At 54.3% G+C, this 19,815-nt stretch overlaps 1 protein-coding gene across 1 annotated transcript; it reads right to left on the minus strand.

The window, feature by feature from the left end:
• Positions 1–541: 541 nt before the first annotated feature.
• Positions 542–14,190, minus strand: SYT3 (synaptotagmin 3). Its single transcript, XM_027079122.1, has 9 exons — positions 13,886–14,190; positions 10,040–10,565; positions 7,423–7,810; positions 6,602–6,820; positions 4,070–4,190; positions 3,637–3,808; positions 3,406–3,538; positions 1,215–1,283; positions 542–1,050 (listed from the first exon to the last, which is right to left on the minus strand). The coding sequence occupies exons 1-8, from the start codon at positions 14,034–14,036 to the stop codon at positions 1,218–1,220; spliced, it is 1,776 nt and encodes a 591-aa protein (XP_026934923.1). The 5' UTR covers positions 14,037–14,190; the 3' UTR covers positions 542–1,050; positions 1,215–1,217.
• Positions 14,191–19,815: the final 5,625 nt, after the last annotated feature.

Consider the following 19,815-nt stretch of genomic DNA (forward strand, 5'->3'; position numbering starts at 1 on the left):
TTCTGTGCCCTCAGACTTCCCTGGATGTCTTTCCATGCTGCTTGTGGCTTACAGTAGTTTGGGTTGCCTTTTAAAATATTAATTAATTAATTTTTGGCTGCGTTGGGTCTTCGTTGCTGTGCGTGGGCTTTCTCTAGCTGCGGCAAGCGGGGGCTACTCTCTGTTGCGGTGTGTGGGCTTCTCATTGCAGTGGCTTCTCCTGTTGCAGAGCACGGGCTCTAGGCGCGCGGGCTCAGTAGTTATGGCACATCGGCTTAGCTGCTCTGCGGCATGTGGGATCTTCCCGGATCAGAGCCCTAACCCGTGTCCCCTGCGTTGGCAGGTGGATTCTTAACCACTGCGCCACCAGGGAAGCCCCTGGGTTGCATTTTGTGTCCTATAATCACAGTGGTCCTGGCCAATGTGAAATTTAGAAAGGCTCAGATAAATCAATTAAGTTGCCAAAGGTCACCCAGGCAGCGAATGAAACATTTGTCTGAATGCAGAGCCAGGATGTTCCAACCCAGCTTCCCGGTCCCAGAAAGGACAGGAGCCCTAGACAGAGTGAGACCCACGGTATGTGTTTATTCCGGCATTCATAGCAGCAGCAGTGGGGGGATTGGCCAGACGGGGGATGTGGTGAACAGAAAGGGTAGACACAGCTGTGCGTGTGTCTAGGGGAACACGAAGGATTGGTCTGTTGACATTCACGGTGAGAACAAGGGTTAGGACGCCAAGTCTTGTACAAACAGCAAAGAGACACAGAGACAGACAGAGGTTTGGGGAGGGGGAGGGGTCCCCCAGACATGCACGGCCCCTCGCCTGGATGGGGAGCCCCGGGGAAGGGAGGACAGACACAGTGGAGACTGGATGCCCCCCACCCTGAAACAGGGAGCTGGGCCCGCCTGCCTTCCATCCCCACGCCTCCAGGGGTAGAAGGATGGGCAGGCCCAGCACTGCCCCGCACCACGTGGCTCGGACGTTATGGCTTCGAGGAGATGAATTCACAGTCCGGGCAGGAAGGGATGGGGTCCTGAGGGGGCCTGGTCCGATCCTGAGCTTAGGCCAGACCTGCAGGACCGGGCAGGGAGGAAACATCAGTGATGGCAGAGAGCAGGCCCATGACCTGCTATAGTTCCGTCACCACCCCAGGGACCCAGGAATCCCGGTCCTATGTCTCTCCATCCTCAGACCCAGGAGTCCAGCCCCTCCCACCCTCGGTCTGGGTTCCTTACCCCTCACTCTGAGTTCTCTTTCTCTGACAATCCTTTGCTGCCTTTTGTGAAGCTGGTCAAAGTCTTTTCCTGAAAGGAGAAATCCAGAAGCTCAGGAGTGAGGGACAGAGACAAAACAGTTGCTAATAATCAATCTAATAAGACATCAAACCTGTTTTCTTTCTTTTTTTTTTTTGGTTGTGACTTGCGGCTTGTGGGATCTTACTTCCCCAACCATGGATTGAACCCTCGCCCTCGGTAGTGAAAGCACAAGTCCTAACCACTGGACTGCCAGGGAATTCCCTGTTTTCATCACTTACAGTTCTCTTTTTTGCCTGGCTCTGAAGTGATGGGACAAGTGGTACAACAGTCCCATTCTACAGATGCAGAAACTGAGACACAAAGAAGCAGTCCGTGGAAATGTGAGGAGAGATGAGGATACTGGGGTGACGGGGAAGACCCTGCAGGGCCTCTGAGGAGCTGAGACCCAGTCCTGGGGGTGCCGAGGAGCCATGGGAGGGCTGAGCAGAGAAGGGGCAGGGTCAGCTCTGGGACTAGAAAGATGCTTTGGGGCCACATAACACTACTGGTTGAAAGTCAAGGTCAGGGCCAGACTCTGCTGGGATTCAGCTCCTCTCTGCTTCCAGAGAAGTTTGTGAATAAATGAGTGAGTGAATTAGAAGAGTGAGTGATGGAAGGATGGAGAAGCTGCCATCTGTTTATCCAACTACAATCACGGTCTTTTCAAAACTCACATCTGAGTTCTGTGCTCAGCCCTTTAAGCCCCCCGCACCCCCAACCAGGAAAAAAGTCCAAAGCAGGGCCAGACTAGTCAATTCCAAGTGAGGAACTGACTCCTAGTGTAAAATTTAAGTTGCATCCAAACTCAGCAGTCAAGATAAATGCTCTTGTAATGCAATTTAAAAAAAATGAAATGAATGCAAAAAAAATCCATGATGAGCAAAATACAAATTTTAAATGAAAGCCAGTCCTGTGCCATTTTAAATAAATTTTAAATGAAACTTGTTTTATTTAAAATTTATTTAAAATTAAAATTTATTTAAATTGTAAATAAGGGCCAGTTCCTGGGCTCAAGAACTGGAGATGAAAGGAGAAATATACACCTGATTTTTCTGTATTTAAAATTTTTTTTTCGTGGCATATTAAAATAATTGAGAAAATACTGAAAAAAAAAGAAGAGTAAGTGTATTGAAATTCACATTTTCTTAAGTTTAAATGTTCAGTTTATATCCTACAAAGAATCTAGTATAATTTCACTTCCTTGGCTTTAGTGACAGCAAATTCATCAATAGCTTCAAAAGCTACTTCTTTGCTTTTCTTGGTTTCAAATGAGAGAACCACGTTTGAAAATTTCTCTTGACCAAGTAATGATCTTAAATTTTTAATTTAAAAATTATCAGGCTGTTCTTGCGTGACCCACAAGGCCTCTTGGGATCTGCTCGTACCCCTTCTTTGTCTGCTCCAGGCTCACCGCTGACATCAGCCTCCTCGATGATTCCGAGGAACAGGAACGGGCAGCCTTGCCCTCTCCCTACAATCTTCTTCACCTGAGCCCATTCCTTTTCAACCTCCAGGTCTCTGCTCAAATGTCACCTCCTCCAAGAAGTCCTCCATGACTCCCTAATCTAAAGGGCATCCTCCATCCCCCATCCAGATTCCCTCTACCTCCCAGATTCCAAAACGTTTGGACCACAACTGACAGGGAGAAAAATAAATTAACGCTATGATCCTTGGTTTGCTGCCCTGTGAAAATGTCTGTTCTGTTCTATTTCAACTTTATTTTCTTATTCATTTCAATTTTCACAGCCTGCTTTAAATAACAAATAAAGAAAACCCCGCTCTATTTTATCGCCTAGTGTTTTCCTTTTGTTTGGGACTTAGCACCATGGGTAATAATAATAATAGTAGCTGACTATTTACTGAGCCCTTACTAAGAGGCAGACACTTAGTCCTGCATTAACTCACTGAATCTTCACATCTACCCTAACAATAGGTGTTATTAACGGTCCCATTTCCCAACAGAGGGAATTGAGACACAGAGAGTTCAAGTAACTTGCTCTAAATCACACAGCTAGAGATGGTAGAGCGGGGGTTCGAACCTACGCTGACTCCACAGCCCACAGAAACGTGACGCGTTGCGTGAGTGAAGGGGCAAACGCGGTGGGAGGGACGTCGGGTGGCGCCCACGCACCTCCACCAGCTGGTGCCAGTGCTCCACGGGCTTGCGCGGGTTGGCCAGCATCTCGGCCCAGTGCTCGCGGCCGTGGGGGTCGGCGGCGTCGGGACCCACGCGGCACACGCCGATCACCTCGTTGTGTCCGATGCTGGGGGTCAGGGGTGGGGGGTCGGTGAGCACCTGAGAGGGAGGGAGGCAGGCCCGGTCCCGCCCCCCGCCCTCACCCCCCCAACCCCGCGCCCTCACCAATCATAGTCCACCACCGCGATGCTGAGCCCCACGTTCTCCACGCTCTCGGGGGCCACGTCGAAGACCAGCGCCTCGTTGTACGTGGGGTTCAGCGTGTTCTTCTTGATCGAGGTTTTCCGCTTCTTCAAACGCCGCCCCTCGCTGATCAGAGAGGCCTTCACGTAGGGGTCTGGGGGCGGTTGTGGAGAGCACTGAACCTCGACTTCCTCAGACCCGACTGTGGACCCCAGACCCCTCTTCTCCCAGACCCAAGGTTCTGGATCCGCAGCCTTTTTCCCCCCGGCCCCTCCTCCCTCAGACCCAGGGGCCCAGGCCCCCAGCCCCTCCTCCCTCAGACCCAGGATCCAGGCCCCCCCAGCCCTTCCCCCCTCAGACCCAGGAGTCCCAGCCCCTCCCCCGCTTCAGATGCCAGCGCCTTCCCGGAACCCACCTGAGAAGCCGGTGAGGTCCATTGCTTTGAGGTTAGAGGCTTTGATGATGGTCACGGTGAGGCGCCCGGCGGTGGGGAGGTAGCAGAGTGAGAAATTGAGCTCCCCAAGATCTGCCTTTTCCTGCAGTTGGGGAAAGAGGGTCAGCGACGCCTTGCCTCAGCCTCCCACTGTCTCTCCCTGACTTTCTCTCCCATCCCCAGACTCCAGCTGTCCTCTCACGTCTCCAGGGCTCAGGTTTCTGATCCACTTAACAATCTGACTTCGGGCCAAACCTGGTAACTCCTCGGCCACAGCTGCCTGCCATCGTCAAATCCTACTTGTTCTGCAGGGAAGACTGGAAGAGGCATGGGTGGGGGGAGAGAGCGGGAGAGAGCAGGAGAGGGACAGAAAGAGGGAGAGAGAGAGAGAAGAACACGGTGAGAAATAGACTGAGACAGAGATGCAAACGCTGAGAGATACAGTCAGAAAGACAGACCCACAGAGTTCTAAAGTCAGAAAGACCCAGAGGAGAGAGGGGTGGTAGAGACCCAGACAGGGGAGCACAGAGGGGGTGGGTAGGAGGAAGAGGGGCATAGACTCAGAGGGAGCACCGAGGCCTGGGAGGCGACAGAGTCCCCAAGGGGCAGGACTAGAGATCCAGAGAGGGGGACAGAGACTTGGTGGGGGGTATGGATGCCCAGAGAGAGTGACAGAGACCCAGAATGAGAGGGGAGGGGAAAAGACCCAGAGAGAGAGAGAGAAACAGAGGCAGAGACCTACATCGAGAAAGGGACAGAGATCCAGAGAGAGTGGGGCAGAGAAAAGACACGGAAAGGTCAGTCTTAAGACAGGTGACAGCCAAGAACCAGACAGAGGTTACAAGGAAGGCAGACCCTTCGCTGTGACACACACAGATGGACCTGGAACAGTGGCCAGAGCTAGGGGACCTATGACCCGCCTGTCCCATCCCTCAGCCTCATCTCAGCCCCTTGCCTCCCAACCACACTGTTAGGAGCCCAGGTCCCTAGACTCCCCACTCAGTCCCCTGAGGCTTTGCCCAGGCTGTCCCCTTGGCTTAAATACCCTTCCTCCCCATCTCCTCTCGGCCACCAAGCCGTGGCTTAGCTGTCACCTCTTCCCACAAGCTCCCAGATTCCCTGCAGCCCTGAGCAGATGCTCGCACTGTGTGTCCCCGTAATGCTGGCCCCCTGACAGCAAACTGTGTGACAACTTAGACCCACAGCTCCCGAGGTCTTGATCCTGAAAAAAACAGGTGTTGAAGGAATGCATGAATAAATGAAAGAATGAGCGATACCTGGAGCTATCAGGAGGCGGAGGGAAAAGGAGAGGTGACAAAAGGAGACAAAGATGGATGCCGGAGAGTGCCTTCGGGTGGGGCTGCCTCAGGGAATGACAGGGGGCGGGGCTAGGTGGGTCCTGGGGTCAGGACCCTACAACTAGGCACGTGGTTCTCACAGGCTGGGCTTGGGGGACTGAGCAAGCAGGCTCTGGAGGGTCCAGCGAAGGGTACTTTAGGAAGAGCCATGGGCACCTGGTTCAACCGTGTCATTGTACATATGGGGAAACTGAGGCTCAGAGAAGGGAAGGACCTTGAGTAGGGCCATCAGGTGGGCAAAACCAGCCCTCTCGTGATATGAGGACAGGGCTCACCCAGCCCTGACACACACAGCTACCCCAGATTGGCAGAGAGCTGGAATGTTGGGAAACCCACAGATTGGAACTGAGAGGGCTGAGGAGTTGGGAGGGTGTGAAGTCTGGGGCGTGGAAGGGGTCAGGACACCCAACGAACACCTAGGGGCTGGGTTTGGGGAAGGATTGGATATACAGGAGAATGAGGTTGTAAGAAATGAGGAAGGGGCCCATGGGGGGTGTTGGGGGAATTGGGGAGATGTCAGGATATTGGGGATCCCAGTATGTCCGAGGCTTGGGGCATCAGGCTATCAGGATTCTAGTGGAGACCATGAAGAGACAGAGGATTAGATTATATTCGAGAATCTGAAAGTCAGGGGTTTGAAACAAAATGTTCAGGGTTCAGAGGGGTTGGGGGAGTTCAGGAAGTCTGGGAATTGGAAAATTGGGAGGTTGTGAGGGGAAGGAAGTTGGGAAAACAAAAGGAACTTTGGGCTTGGGAAGTTGGAGGGTCAGGAATCTAGGGCCAGTGGGCAGAAGTCAGGGGGTCATGGCATGGAAGTTTGACAAAGCTGGCCGGTGGGTATATGGGCGTCTATTATAGTTTTCTCAATGGTTACTATCAGATGTCAACGGGGTGGGGGGGTGAGGTGCTGGTGTCAGAAGTTGGGAAACGTGGGGCCCAGTTATGATATTAATAGTTGACAAAGTGCGGATGGGGAATGGGGGTCCATTATATCGGTCTCTATTCTTGCTTGTACGTTTGCAGTATCTTACAACAAAATAAAGCTAAACAGAAAACTCCAGGATCAAGGAGTTACAAGGTTATGAAGTGGGGGGCAAGGAGATGGCAAACTGAGGGGTCCCAGGTTCCCGGGATGGGGGATGCAGCAGCCACTGACCGAGCCGCCCTCCACGACGTCCCTCCACAGCGGGCGGCCGGGGGGCCGCTCAGCCAGCTCGAGGAGGTTGTCCAGAACCACCTGGCCGATGAGGTCGTGCCGGGAGAAGCGGTCAAAGTCATAGACGCTGAAGTGCAGTTTGCGCTGGGCCAGCTCAGCCAGGGGCACGGAGAACTGAAATGTCTCATTGAACACGGGGTTCAGGGTCTTCCTGTGTACCTAGAGGGGGTGGGCGACGAAGGGAGACAGACACTATGCCCACCAGCCCCTCCTGCCCGGGACCCAGATGTCTGGACCCCTACCCCCTCCTTCCTCAGACCCAGGAATCTGGAACCCCAGCCCCTCCTCCCTCACACCCAGGATCCAGGCCCCCAGCCCCTCCTCCCTCAGACCCAGGATCCAGACCCCCAGCCCCTCCTTCCTAAGACCCAGGATCCAGGCCCCCGGCCCCTCCTCCCTCAGACCCAGGAGTCCCCGCCCCTAATCCCTCCTCCCTCAGACCCAGGGGTCCAGGCCCCCAGCCCCTCCTCCCTGGGACCCGGATGTCCAGACCCCAACCCCTCCTCCCTCAAACCCAGAGTCCAGGCCCCCAGCCCCTCCTCCCTCAGACGCAGGAGTCCCCGCCCCTAATCCCTCTTCCCTCAGACCCAGGGGTCCCCGCCCCCAACCCCTCCTCCCTCAAACCCAGAGTCCAGGCCCCCAGCCCCTCCTCCCTCAGACCCTGGAGTCCCCGCCCCTAATCCCTCCTCCCTCAGACCCAGGAGTCCCGGCCCCCAGCCCCTCCTCCCTGGGACCCGGATGTCCAGCCCACCACTCCGGACCTTGGTCTGAAACTTTTTCTTGCGGTCAGGCAGCAGGTAGATCTTGACGTAGGGGTCTGAGAAGCCATTGGAGTCCTTGGCCGGGAGGTCCAAGGCCTGCAGGATACGCACCACCAGCTGGTCGGAGCCGTAGAGGTACCTCAGGGCGAAGCTGATGCGGCCGCACGGCGCCCCCGCGCCGGCCTCTCCGGAACCTGGGGCCCCGCCGCCTCGCCGGCCGCCGGGTCCAGTGCCCTGGTACAACTCCGGCTTGATCTGTCCGATGAGCTTGGCTTTCTCCTCGCCGCCTGGTAAGGGTAAGGGTAGGGCGGGCGGCCGCTCCTCACTGCCCGCATCCGGCTGGGAGCTCAGGGTCTGTTGGGTGAGGGGCCGCGGCAGGGCCGGGTACCTGCGGGGTGGGGAAGGCAAGGTGGGGTCAGTGGCTCCGATCTTTGCTGCATCTGAAGACCTGGGAGGCTCCTCCCTGCCTCTTCCCCAAACCCCATTGCCAGGCGCACACAGGTCCCCACCTTTGCCCACTGTGACCTTGAGCGAGGCACTTGAATTCTCTGAGCCACAGTTTCCCCATCTGTGTGAGGAGGGTGACCTATCCCCCTTTCTAAGCTAGCTCCACCCCAGACCTGGGCTTGCACCAGCCTCTAGAAGCCTCCTTCTGACCTCAAGGGGTGACCCAGAGTAGCTTCTCTATGGACCCCTGGGGCCTCACACAGCCCAGACCCCCTGGTCCTGCACCTGCCCTTCTCCAAGTCTCCCTAACCGGTCCTAAGTCCCAGCCTCATGCTCTCCCACCTGACCATCGCTCCCCCTTTCTTTCTGTCTCAACCTCCTTTTCTGGCTGTCTGTGTTTGTAGAACACTCTGGAAGCCCAAAGCTCTATCCTTAACCATCTTTGCCATCTTCTCCCCTTCTCACTCACACGCTTTCCCTGGACAAGCTCAGCTGTGCCCCAGGCTTCCACGGCCATCAGCAGCCTGATGTCTGCTAAATCTGTCTTCTGACTCCAGCCTGGTTCAGCCCACAGCCTCAGCTGCCCATCAGACACCACATACCCCTCGTGTTCCCTGCTGGGCTCAGTGCCTCCTCCCAAGCCCACTCGCTCTCCCAGTTCCCCAGAATCCACCTAGATTTGCAGGTCAGACAGCTGGGGCCATCGTCATCTCCTCTCTCCCCTGCAATCCTTTCCCTCCCATCTCCTGAATGTCCCCATCCCTGTGGTCCCTGCTCGTCCATCCATGGACCATCACACCTGGGCCCCTAGTGATGGGCAGTCATGACTGGACATGGGAGCCCCAGATGCGCTGAGAGGCAGGCATGAGGCTGGGGGAAGTGGGAGGGCACCAAGCCGTGGAAAGGGATGCCGGGTGAGATGCCTTCAGCTACTGAAGGGCCATTCCCTGCTCCCAGAGTGACTTTGAGGAGGTCATTAACACCCTCTGGGCCTCAGTTTCTTCATCTGTATAATGGGGGAAGGAGGAACTCAGACTGGTGTATCCATCAACCTCTGGAAGGCCTTCCCAGAGACCTCAAACTATAACTTCCATGAGCCCTTGGCCAGCTCACTGGACAAGAACCACCTATGAACCTCTGGAGCCCAAGACAATCCTTCCCGGAGGCAGTTTTCCCTGGATGCTCCCCCGGGCCCCTCCCATTCAACAAGACCCAGATAAGCTCAGGGTCTCCCTCAAACCCACTTCTCTTCCTAGATCCTCTGACGGCCCCACCATTCACCCAATCAACCGCCAGGCCAGACCCCTGGGTGCTGTCCTTACCTCCTCCCACCCCCTCCTACCCACAGCTGTCAACCCCAGTTCCATCCCTGACTCTCAGCGCCCTGACTCTCTCTACCTCATCTCCTCCTCCACCATCCCCAGTTCAGCCTTGTTGTCTCCTGCCTGGACTCTTGGTATCCAATCTGTCTCTCCAGTCTGTCCCCTATGTGGCCCCAGAGAGGTCTTTCTACCCAGAGCTGACCTCTTCTGCTCACAGCCCTTTGTGGCTCCCCAGTGCCCTAGGACAAGGTCCCACCCCCTCAGTCCAGCATTCAAGACCCTGTGTGATCTGGTCCTGCCCACGTCCCCTAGGCTGCTTTACTGCAGCCCTGGCCTGGCTGGATAGGGACAGCTGACCTGGGGACCCACTTCCCCTGGATTGTGAGTGGCGTGAGGGCAGGGTGTGTCTGCCGTGCTCGCCTCTATTCTTTTCCAACACCCAGCTCAGCTCTAGCTCATATTAGGTGCTCGGTGTACATGTACAGAATGATGAACAATGGATGAATGAACTGCAGGTCCCACCACCGGTCCAGGCTTAGGGAGAAAGAGATGAATTGCTTTGTGCCTCAGGGACTCAGGGTTCTAACCTCCATTCTCTTCCACCTTCCTGGTCCCAGAGTCCTGTCCTCGGCCTCCTCCTTCCTCTGGATCCAAGAACCTAGACCTCTAGCCCCCTCCTCCCTCCAGCTCAGGAGTCTGGATCCCTAGCCTCCTCTTTCCCCAGGATTCAGGAACCCACACCCCAAGCTCCCTCCTTCCCCAGGACTCATGAGAGCCATAGATGGGAAAGAGACACATAAGAAGAACAGAAGTTCAGAGTGGACCCCCAGCCCAGTAGCCTGTCTCACCTGGTGGTGGGTGCCAGGCTTGTGACCTGCTGATGCGACTGGGCACTGGGCAGGCCCCCACCACTGGGGGGAAGCAGGAGAAGCCCAGAGCCTGCGCCGCCCTCAGAGGGCAGCTCAGGAGATGTCTGGCTCGGTTTGACCCCAGCGGCTACTACAGCAGCTGCAGCCTCTGGATACGAGTCCATGTCCAAGTAGGAGGGCTCTGGGGGGTCTGACCCCCCTAGGCTGCCCGGCTCCAGCAGCTCAGCGAAGGGCGGATGGTGGGCAGTGTGGGCATGGTGGTGTGGGCCCCCCAGCAGGGGATGGCCACCCAGGCCAGCCCCTAGGTGGTGCCCACCGCCGCCTACCAGGCCTGCCAGCCCGACCCCAGGGCCTAGGTCTTTGCGCAGGGGGCCACCGCCCACTGCTGAGCCTCCCTTGTCCCTCCAGGGCACCCAGCACAGCTTCCAGGACACGAAGAGGGAGACACCCAGAAGGACAATGCCACAGAACGTCACGATGACCGACAGCAGGCTCACGGAGATGTCTGGAGAGAGTGAGGACAAAGGTCAGGGGTCAGGGCGGGGTCAGAGTTTATCTTCCCATTGCTGTCCCCAAGAGCTAACCTTTAGTATTTGCCACACACCGTCCTAAGCACCCTACATGTAATACTTAGTATAAACTCCACGACTACTCAAGGTCGGTGTTTCTATCTAACCATTTTTAAGATGAGGAACCCGAGAGGTTGAGTGACTTGTGTAAGGCTGCACAGGTAGTCAGTGACAGATCTGGGATTTGAGCCGGCAGTCTGTCTTCGGATTTTAATCTTTTTATTCTCTGGATTGCTAGCCCACAGTGACTCTCTGTAAGGGAATACACCATCCGAGGTAGGACGAAGGTTCCCTAAAATGCTAAGAGTTGATCAAGGAGAAAGGAGACTGCATGGCACAGTTAGGCAGGTCAGGGTTCAAATCCCAGCTTGCTGTGTGGCTTTGGGAATGTATCTTAACCTCTCTGAGCCTGACAGTCCCATCTGACAAATGGGAAAAATCAGTGCTGCCTCTCATAGTGCTTTTAAGGAATGCAGGGAGTAAATGTTGTGCCGAGCAAGCTGGGGGAGATAATGGCAAACGTTTCTTGAGAGGTGACTGTGTTCCGGACACATAAGTGCTTTATACGCATTGGCTTCCTTATGCCTGACAGGCACGCTAGGGGGTTGGCAACATTATTATGCCTGTTGTTATTTTCCACAAAAGGAAACTGAGGCCAAGAGACACGAAGTTACCAAAGACACAGAGTCCTAGAGCCGGAACAGGGGAGTCAGGATTCGAGTCTGGGCGCCTGGCTTTACCGTCTTCACCATTATGCTACCACACCTCAATATTTCCCAATAAGTGGTAGTTCGAACATGAATTTTTGTTAGAATAATAAATCTTATTGCTGCTGCCACGTGTATCCAACATCACCGCCACTGCAGCTAACACATTCTGAATGCCTACTATATGCTGATATACCTTTCAGAGAAACCCAAGGACAGCCCAGATCTTGAACTGAAGGTTTCGGGTTCATTTAGTAATTGGTACCAGGAGTGGGGTTTTTCAAGGAAATGTGAATTTATTTGGGGTTGACTTCAGTGAGGTGGAACACGGGAAATTCCTGCTCTGTACAGACCATGGGTTATGGGGGGCAGGGGGAGTAGCAGGTAACTAAACCATTGGCAACAAGCTCAGCTGGGTGGAAGGGCTGTGTCACTTCAGGGAGCTCTTGGTGGCAAGGGGGATGCCCTCTAGTCCTGAGTTGCCCAGGGAATCTGAGTCAGTGGCCCATGGTGTCAATCCTCAGGATACTGTGTAACCTAAGGATGACTGATCCTAGTTTACAAATAAGGAAACTGAGTGTCTGAGAGAGAGGACATGACCCTGCAGGCCCACATGGCGGGCAGTGGCAGAACTCTTGAGTTTCCCACCCCACCTCCAACCCCTTAGGGTGCTCCTTTCGAAGTGACCGACATCTACTTAGAGTTCTGGGGGCCTGTTAGAAACCGGAGCAAGGACTTTCTGGCCTCCTGAACATGGAAAGAATGGAGAAAAGGGGGCCATTTTGGAAGAGAAGGGGGAGAAGAATTGAACAGATGCTTTCCCCCACTGTCAGCCTGGCCCAGACCCTCTCCAAGTCAAAACATCAATCCTCCAAACCCTGGCAGACTTCTCACTCCTGTCTGCCTGCACTGGGGAGCCATTTGGGCTGTGCAAGGCAGTGTAGCTGTGCAGTAAAATACTAACCTTTTTGCCCAAAGAAACATTTGGCCCTTGATCAGCTCCTGGGGTGAACCTCTAAGCCCTTGGAATGTCCTGCCCGAGTGTTTTTATTTACCTGAGACACTTGGGCCACATCAGATAGTCTGTGTAACAATGTGATTGATGCTGGGGTCTTTGGGCCACGTGTTATGAGCTTGACCCTTGGAGGGGCTAAGTCTAAGTAGTAAAAACTCTGGACACAGAGGCTCTGGTGAGCTTCCCGAGCGGGCCCTACTCTGTGCGTGTTGTCACACATTGTTGCTGGGGGAGTTAAGGGCTGTCTGCGTGACTCCATCAGGACAGGACAACTGGAGGCTCGTGCCTGGTCTCTCCTGCACCTTACCTTAGGCCTCTTCTCCCTTTGCTGAGTTTAGTCTCCATCCTTTTGCTGTCGTGAAATGTAGCCATGCGTATAACAGCTTTTCTGAGTTTTGTGAGTCCTAGAAATCATTGAACCTGAGGGTGGTCTTGGGATTCCCCATCACTCACAATTGCAGTAGTGTACCAGGCTTCCTGGGGTCAAAATCTGGCTCTCCTGCATACAGGCTATGAGATTCTGAGCGAGCTGCTTCAGGTCTCTGGGCCTCGTTCCTCGTCACTGTCCCATGGACATCCTGCACTCGAGATGCTGAGCCCCGCCCTGGCACTCAGCAAGCGTGACTGTCATTGTAACCTCCCACCTCATGCTTCCTGAAGGTTCTTCATCTGGACGAGGGCAATCATGATATTCCCTAGCTCTCAGAGCCATGCTGATTCCTAGCTGGGTTACCTGGAGCCGATCACTCCACCTTCTGGACCTCAGTTTCCCCCATTGAAAATAGGGATTATAACTATATTTAGTATTTTGTAATAACCTATAATGGGAAAGAATCTGAAAAATAATATATATGAATCACTTTGCTGAATCACTGCAAACCAACTATACTTCAATTAAAAAATAAAATTAAAAAAAAGAGAAAATAGGGATTATATGTACCACAGAGGGTAGTGGATCTTGTATACTGTCTGGTACACAGTTGGTGCTCAGTAAGTACAGTCCAACATATATTGAATGACCACTGTGCGCCCAGCTTGTTCTTAGCACTCCACATGTGTTATATCATTTGAGTCTCTCAGATGCCCCATGAAGTAGTCACTTTTATGATCCCCATTTTCCAGATGAGGAAATCGAGGCACAGAAGAAGCCATTCATTTCGTAAGTGGGGGAGGTGGGATTTGAACCCAGACAAGTCAGACAGGCTGACTTAAGAGCCTGAGCTTCTAAGCACTATGTGAAATGCACAAAGATACCTGAAGGGGGTGTGTGGCAGCAGTGGAGTGGTGGTGAGGGAGGGTGGACAGGAGGCCCACAGGGCAAAATCCAAAGGTCACAGGTCACACGGATCACAGAGCTCCTTATCCTTAGATCAGAGGTTTGGGGGACCAGCAACAGGCAGGATGGAGGCAAGACTATAAGAGGGACCGGCCCCATAAGGAACAGGAAGCTGAGCAGGGCTGTTCTGAATCTATAGTGGAAGCAGGGGGCTATAGTGGAAGCAGGGGGCTGGCCAAGACGGCTGGGGGTGCTGACCTGCATCGGGGCCCCGGGGATAGCCTCTGATTCGCAGGTCGTTGAACTCTTGGCACCTGTCACTGGTGTCGGCATCTCGGACCCGCGCACAGAGGTCCGAGACCAGGATGAGTGCCCGACGGCAGAGGTCATCCTCGTAGTCTCCTGACATGGTGGCCAGCGGGTCCTGTTCTTGGGAGGGGCCGGGCAAGAGTGCAGATGGGGAATGGAATGGGGGAGAGGGGTGGATAAAGGGCGGAAAGAGACAGAAAAAGGATAGGCAAGGGGACAGCGATTGGGAGTGGATGGACAAGGGGATGGAGATTAGGGGAGGATTGGACAAGGGAAAAGAAATTAGGGGCAAATGGACAAGGAGGAAGAGACTGGGAAGGCCAGCCAAGGGGCAGAGATTAAGGATGCATAAATAAAGGGGTGGACAGACAAGGAGACAAAGATTAGGGTTGCACAGATGCAGGGACAGAATTTCGGGAGGGAGAGACAACGGAACAACCACTTCTCATTCGTGCATTCAACAAATATTCACTGAGCACCAACTTCGTGAGAGGCACTGTGCCAGCTGCTGCAGATCCAGCAGGGAACAAACCCCACGCGGTCTCCAGCTTATTGGTGTCACAGTGCAATGAGGGGAGACAAAGAGTAAACACATCGACAAACACGCACACGGAAACACATAGCCCTCAGACTGTGAGAAGCGCTCTAAAAGAAATAGTTGGAGGATGTGTCACAAGGGGACCTGGAGGTGGGCAGTCGGGGGAGCTCTCTGAAATCTGAAGGGTGGGATGGAGCCAGCCATGGGCAGTGGGCAGTGGGGCTGGAGTGAGGAAAAGCATTCAAAGCAGCAGGAATAGCGTGAGCAATGGCCCAGGGTGGGACAGGGCTTGGTAGGTCCAGGGAACAGGAAAGTATAGACAGGAAAGTATAGAGAGATGGATGGGGGTAGAAAGATAAGAGATGATTACGTGTGGTGCTGGCTGGGGAGGGATGGAGATGAAAGATGCAGAGATAAGGGCCAAGTTGAGAGAGGGAGAGGTAAGGGGAGGGGAGACAGAGATAATGGGAAGGGCAAACTGGGGCCCAGAAGAGAGGGACAGGTGAACAGACAGACGGAAAGTTAAGGATCGAGACGTGGGATGGACAAACCTTAAAGAATAAGCTGGTGTGTAATTCATGGGAGTGTGAGAGATGGGTGGACGTAGGGGCAGTGATAAGTGCCAGGAAGGAGCATGGACAGAAATATCTTTGAGAGACAAACAATGGACAAGAGGATGGATGGGGTGCAGAAATAAAGGACAGAAACATAACGGCCAGAGATCACAGATGGACGCAAGGATACAGAGAAGGACTGGGCAGACAGACATGGGTGCAGAAGGAAGGTTGGACTGGTAGGGGGGCGCATAAAAGAGAGGGGACCAGGAGAAATAGGTGGCTGTGGGGAGAAGGGGAATTAGCGACACATGGTTTGCAACTAGACATCAGAGATGGACTGGAAGGAGGGTGCTGGGGAAATTAGGGACAGACAGATCAGGGCTTACAGATGGACAGGTGTCGTGGGGTGCTGCAGAAGGCCAGGACTCCGAGACAGGCATATCAGACTCACCTGCGCTTATCCCTGCCGTGTCCTGGATGGCAGCCGAGGCGGCGGCTGGCGGTAGCCCATGGGGGTTGTAGGGTGGACACGGGTCTGCGGGCCTGTCCCTACGAGCCAGGTGGTGGGAGGGGGTGCTGGATCTGGGGGTCGTGGCCGTGAGAAAAAGCTCAGTCCGAGCCGCACATCTTGTCCTACTCGGGCCAGCTGCTCGACCCCAGGCGACCCCCAAGAAGTCCAGCCACCCCTTCCCACCTCCGGGTCCCCAGCTCCGGGGGGGCGGGGGCGGCTTAAAGACTACAATTCCCGGCAGGCCTTGCGCTCGCGTTGCTGCGGCTTCATAGACCAGGCTCTGCAGGGACTGATGGGAATTGAAGTCCTTAATACCTCTCCCGGCTGCGGAGATGGGAATTTTTTTGGAGGTGGGGGGGTTAAGAGATGCCGGGGTCCCAAGGCGCTGCAGGGGAGAGGAATAATGTCTGGGACCTCGAGAAGCCGCGGAGTCCTAAGTCCTTAGGGACCATGGAGTGGGTAAACCATCCCCACGCTCGGGGGATCGGTGGGCGAGGTTGGGGTACACCCAGGTGTTTCAGGACCCCCCCTTCCAGGGCCACGTGCCCCTCCCCCGGGGCGACCAGCAAACGCTGCAGCACTCCCACTCCCGGGCGGGAGATCCGCTCACCTCTGCACCTACCCCCGCCCCCACGCGCTGTGGCCGCCCCCCGGGATGGGTCTGGGGCGGGGGCTGTGGCAGGGGGAGGGGAGGAGCAGACTCACCCGAAGCTGCCGCCGCCGCCGCCGCCGCCGCCGCCGCCGCCGCAGCCCCGCGCGCCGGCCGAGGTGCCAGCTCGGCTCCTCCCCCCGCCCCTGTCGCAGGTCCGCGGCTCCTCCCCCTGCACCCCCTCCTTCCCCTCGGAACCTGCGGCTTCAAAGCCCAAATAGCGCGGCCGCAGCGAGGAAGAAGGGAGATTTCCCGAGACCGAGGCGTCTGAGACGCAGCGTACTTCCACAGACGAGGATGCAGAGATCTGAGATCATGACCCTCTGCTCCCCCAGGACCCAGGGGTCCTGGACCTCACCCCCTCCTCTCTCAGAGAAGTCAGGGACCCCAGTCATCTCTTCCCCCACGACCCAGGGTACTGAGCTTCCAACTCCCTCCATTCTCAGATCCAGGAATCCACCCCTTCTGTTCCCTCCTCCCTTGGGGACCCAGGAGTCCCAACTCCCCAGCCCCCTTCTCCGCAGGACCCAGGACTTGCAGTCCTCCCAGCCGAGGAACGCTGAGGGATGGTGGTGGGCGGGGGAATCAGCGGTCCTGAGTCTCAGCCCGATGTGGGGGTAGAAGCAAGGACCTGGATTTCGGTCCTTGCTGGGCCGGCTCCTGAGTAGATTCTCAGATACTTGCTGAGCGTCTACTGAGCGCCAGGCACTGCTTTTGTGACCTTGCACTCTTTGCTTTGAGTTCGTTTCCTCATCAACAAAATATAGACAATAGACCTGTTTCCTAAGGGACCCAGAGGTTTGAGAAACCAGTCAATAAAGAGGGAGAGCATTGACACCAAGTAGGTGCTAATGAATACTTTTTAACAACAGCAAGTATACCTTTACCGGTATAGTAATAGCAGTGAATGACAATTGCCACTGTGATCTGGGCACTGGGCTAAGTGCTTTGAAAGCATTCTCTGAGTTAATCTTCACTTTGGCCCTCTGAGATGGGGGGAATTATGTTATTCCCATTTCACAGAAGATACAACTGAGGCCCACAGAGGTTAAATCCCTTGAAGAGGATCCAGAGCTACCTGGTCTCAGTGGCAGCCGGTAGGGGTGACTTGGAGCCCCCTCACCACCCCCAGTCTTCCTCAGTGCTGCCCCCTGCCTCCCAGAGACACCCATATAAATATAATCTCTAAGTAAAAAATTGCTGCTTCTTCTGCAAACACTTTAAGAGGAGTCCCCTAGGCCCCCCCCTTTAATTAGATAATCCGCCCAACTGCTGCCTATGTATACACGTTGCAGTCACCATCATACTTTTGAATGCCCCAGAAATGCCTCCGGGTTCACTCTGAATCCTATCCTCAGTGCTTCTTGTATTCTCCCGGATGGACCTACATTTGCACCCAGGGGAGCTTGCATGGGGGGGTGGTGCACCCACAGATCTGTGCACACAAGAGCAGGCACCCCAAATACCACTCTCACAGCCAGACCTCCACCCAGGGTCCACAGGCAGCTGTGTTCCACAGGGAGAGGCACACAGAAGGAGTATGTAGCAATGCACACTTTCAGAGATGTGCACACAGACGGGCTTGCCAGACTCCCACGACATGTTCCCAAAGAGGCACTTGGGTGTCAAGGAATAGCTGTAGTGCACTGGTTGTGTGTGTGACTTTGGAAGTGGGGAACCTGAGTTCAAATCCCAGCTCTTTCATCATTTGTGGCCTTGGGTGAATACCTTACATTCTTGGTGCCTCAGTTTCCCCATCTGTAAATGAGGGTAATCTTTTTTTTTTCTAATTTCTTTTTATTGGGAGGGTAATCTTTTTTTGAAACCCACCTCATTAAGTTATTTCGAGGATTGAATTCAATTCACCAGAGGTGCTTAGAGAAAATGGTTAATGTTTACTGTTGTCATAATTAGTAATTACACGCATTTGCTCATGGACTCCTTCACTGCATTTTACAAGTGAGGAAATTGAGGCTCAGAGAGGGGAAGTGCTCTGCCCAAGGTCACACAGCAGGGAGGTGTCAGAGTTGAGATTCAAAGCCATGTGGTCTGACTCTAGACTCCTTGAGTTCAGCCACTACGTTGTTTGCATATAGGAAGTTTGAGGACCTTGCCTGTCATCACCACCAGGGGTGTAGAAGAGCCCGGAGCACTGGACAGGGAACCAGGAGACAGAGACATTCGTTCAATTCAATCCATGCACCCAATTTGATAGATACTTACTGAGCATCTACTGGCTGCCAGGCACTGTTCTAGGCACCAAGGATTTGGCTGGGAACAAAGCAGACAAAAATCCCAGCCTTGGGAGGACTCACGGTCTAGTGGTGGAGACAGGTGGTCATTAAATAACCCCATATGGGTATCAATGTTAGGAAGGAAAGTCCAGGGTGCTGTGTGTCTGGGAAGGAGGTCAATGGAAGGCTTCTCTGAGCAAGTGACATTTGAGTCGGCATAATCCAGGTGAAGATGGGGGAGGGGAGAGGACTGCTTCAGGGAGAGGGAACAGTCCACGCAAAGCCTGGGGTAGGAGCGAGTTTGGCACATGGAGGAGGACTGATGAGCACATAAGCTCCATGGGGGTAGCACTTGTGTTTACTGCTGTGTCCCCGCTGCCTGACATGGTGCCTGGCACACAGTAGGCACTCAATAAGTATTGGTTGGTTGAATGAATGAACGAGTGGACGGATAGATAGAGAAGTGTATGTATGTATGCATGAGTTGGATGGGTGGATGGATGGATGAGCGGATGATAGCTGAATGAGTGGATGCGTGGATCGTTGGTGGGATGCATGCATGCATCCGTGCAGGAGCGAACGGATGAGTTTGCAAAGTACCTACAGATTCACACACAAATGTGCTGCACACACCCAGAGACACGCACATTGTGTGTAAACACAGATTCACCTGTTCTCCTGGTGCTCCCCTGGGAGAACAAACACCAAGAACAGAGGTGGACCAAGCTGGCCACGGCCCGTGTGCTTGAGGATGCAGGGAGGCAAACCCTCTAACCTGAGCTACAAGCAGCACCCCCCCGCCCCCCACTGCGGCGCTGACATAATTTCTGGAATAGAGGGAAAATGCTGATTCAGGGATTTGTGTCCCGGGCTGCATGCCAGGCCAGGGGGTGGGACAGGGATGACCCAAGAGAGTTGGGGTGAGTGGCAGAGGGAGGCAGGTGGGGCGAAGGCAAAAAGACCGGGAAGGAGGTAGAGAGATAGAGAGAAACAGATGGCAAAATAAAGTGATGGACACAGAGACACACACACACACAGACAGAGACAGAGATAGAGACATGCAGAAAGGCATAGAGACACAGAGAATGAGAGACAAAGTCAGAGGCACGTGATATAGAAATTCAAATTCAGACACACAGAGAGATGAGGAAGGGTTCCAGAGACAGGTAGAGAGAGGGAGAAAAATAATGGAGACACAGAGAGATGGGAACTTAAAGGACCAAGACACCAGAGGGAAAAAGAGAGAGAGAGCCACATGCACACACACACACACACATACACATACACAGATGCAGAGAGAGAGAGAGAGAGAGAGAAAGAGAAAGAGACAAAGACACCCAAGGAAGGAAGAAGAGAGGTCCAAGGTCTGAAAAAAAAAAAAAAGAGCAGA

The sequence above is a fragment of the Aethalodelphis obliquidens genome, unplaced genomic scaffold (genome assembly GCF_003676395.1).
Source record: "Aethalodelphis obliquidens isolate GAN/ISIS:26980383/991018 unplaced genomic scaffold, ASM367639v1 scaffold43, whole genome shotgun sequence".
Classification (NCBI taxonomy): Eukaryota; Metazoa; Chordata; class Mammalia; order Artiodactyla; family Delphinidae; genus Aethalodelphis; species Aethalodelphis obliquidens.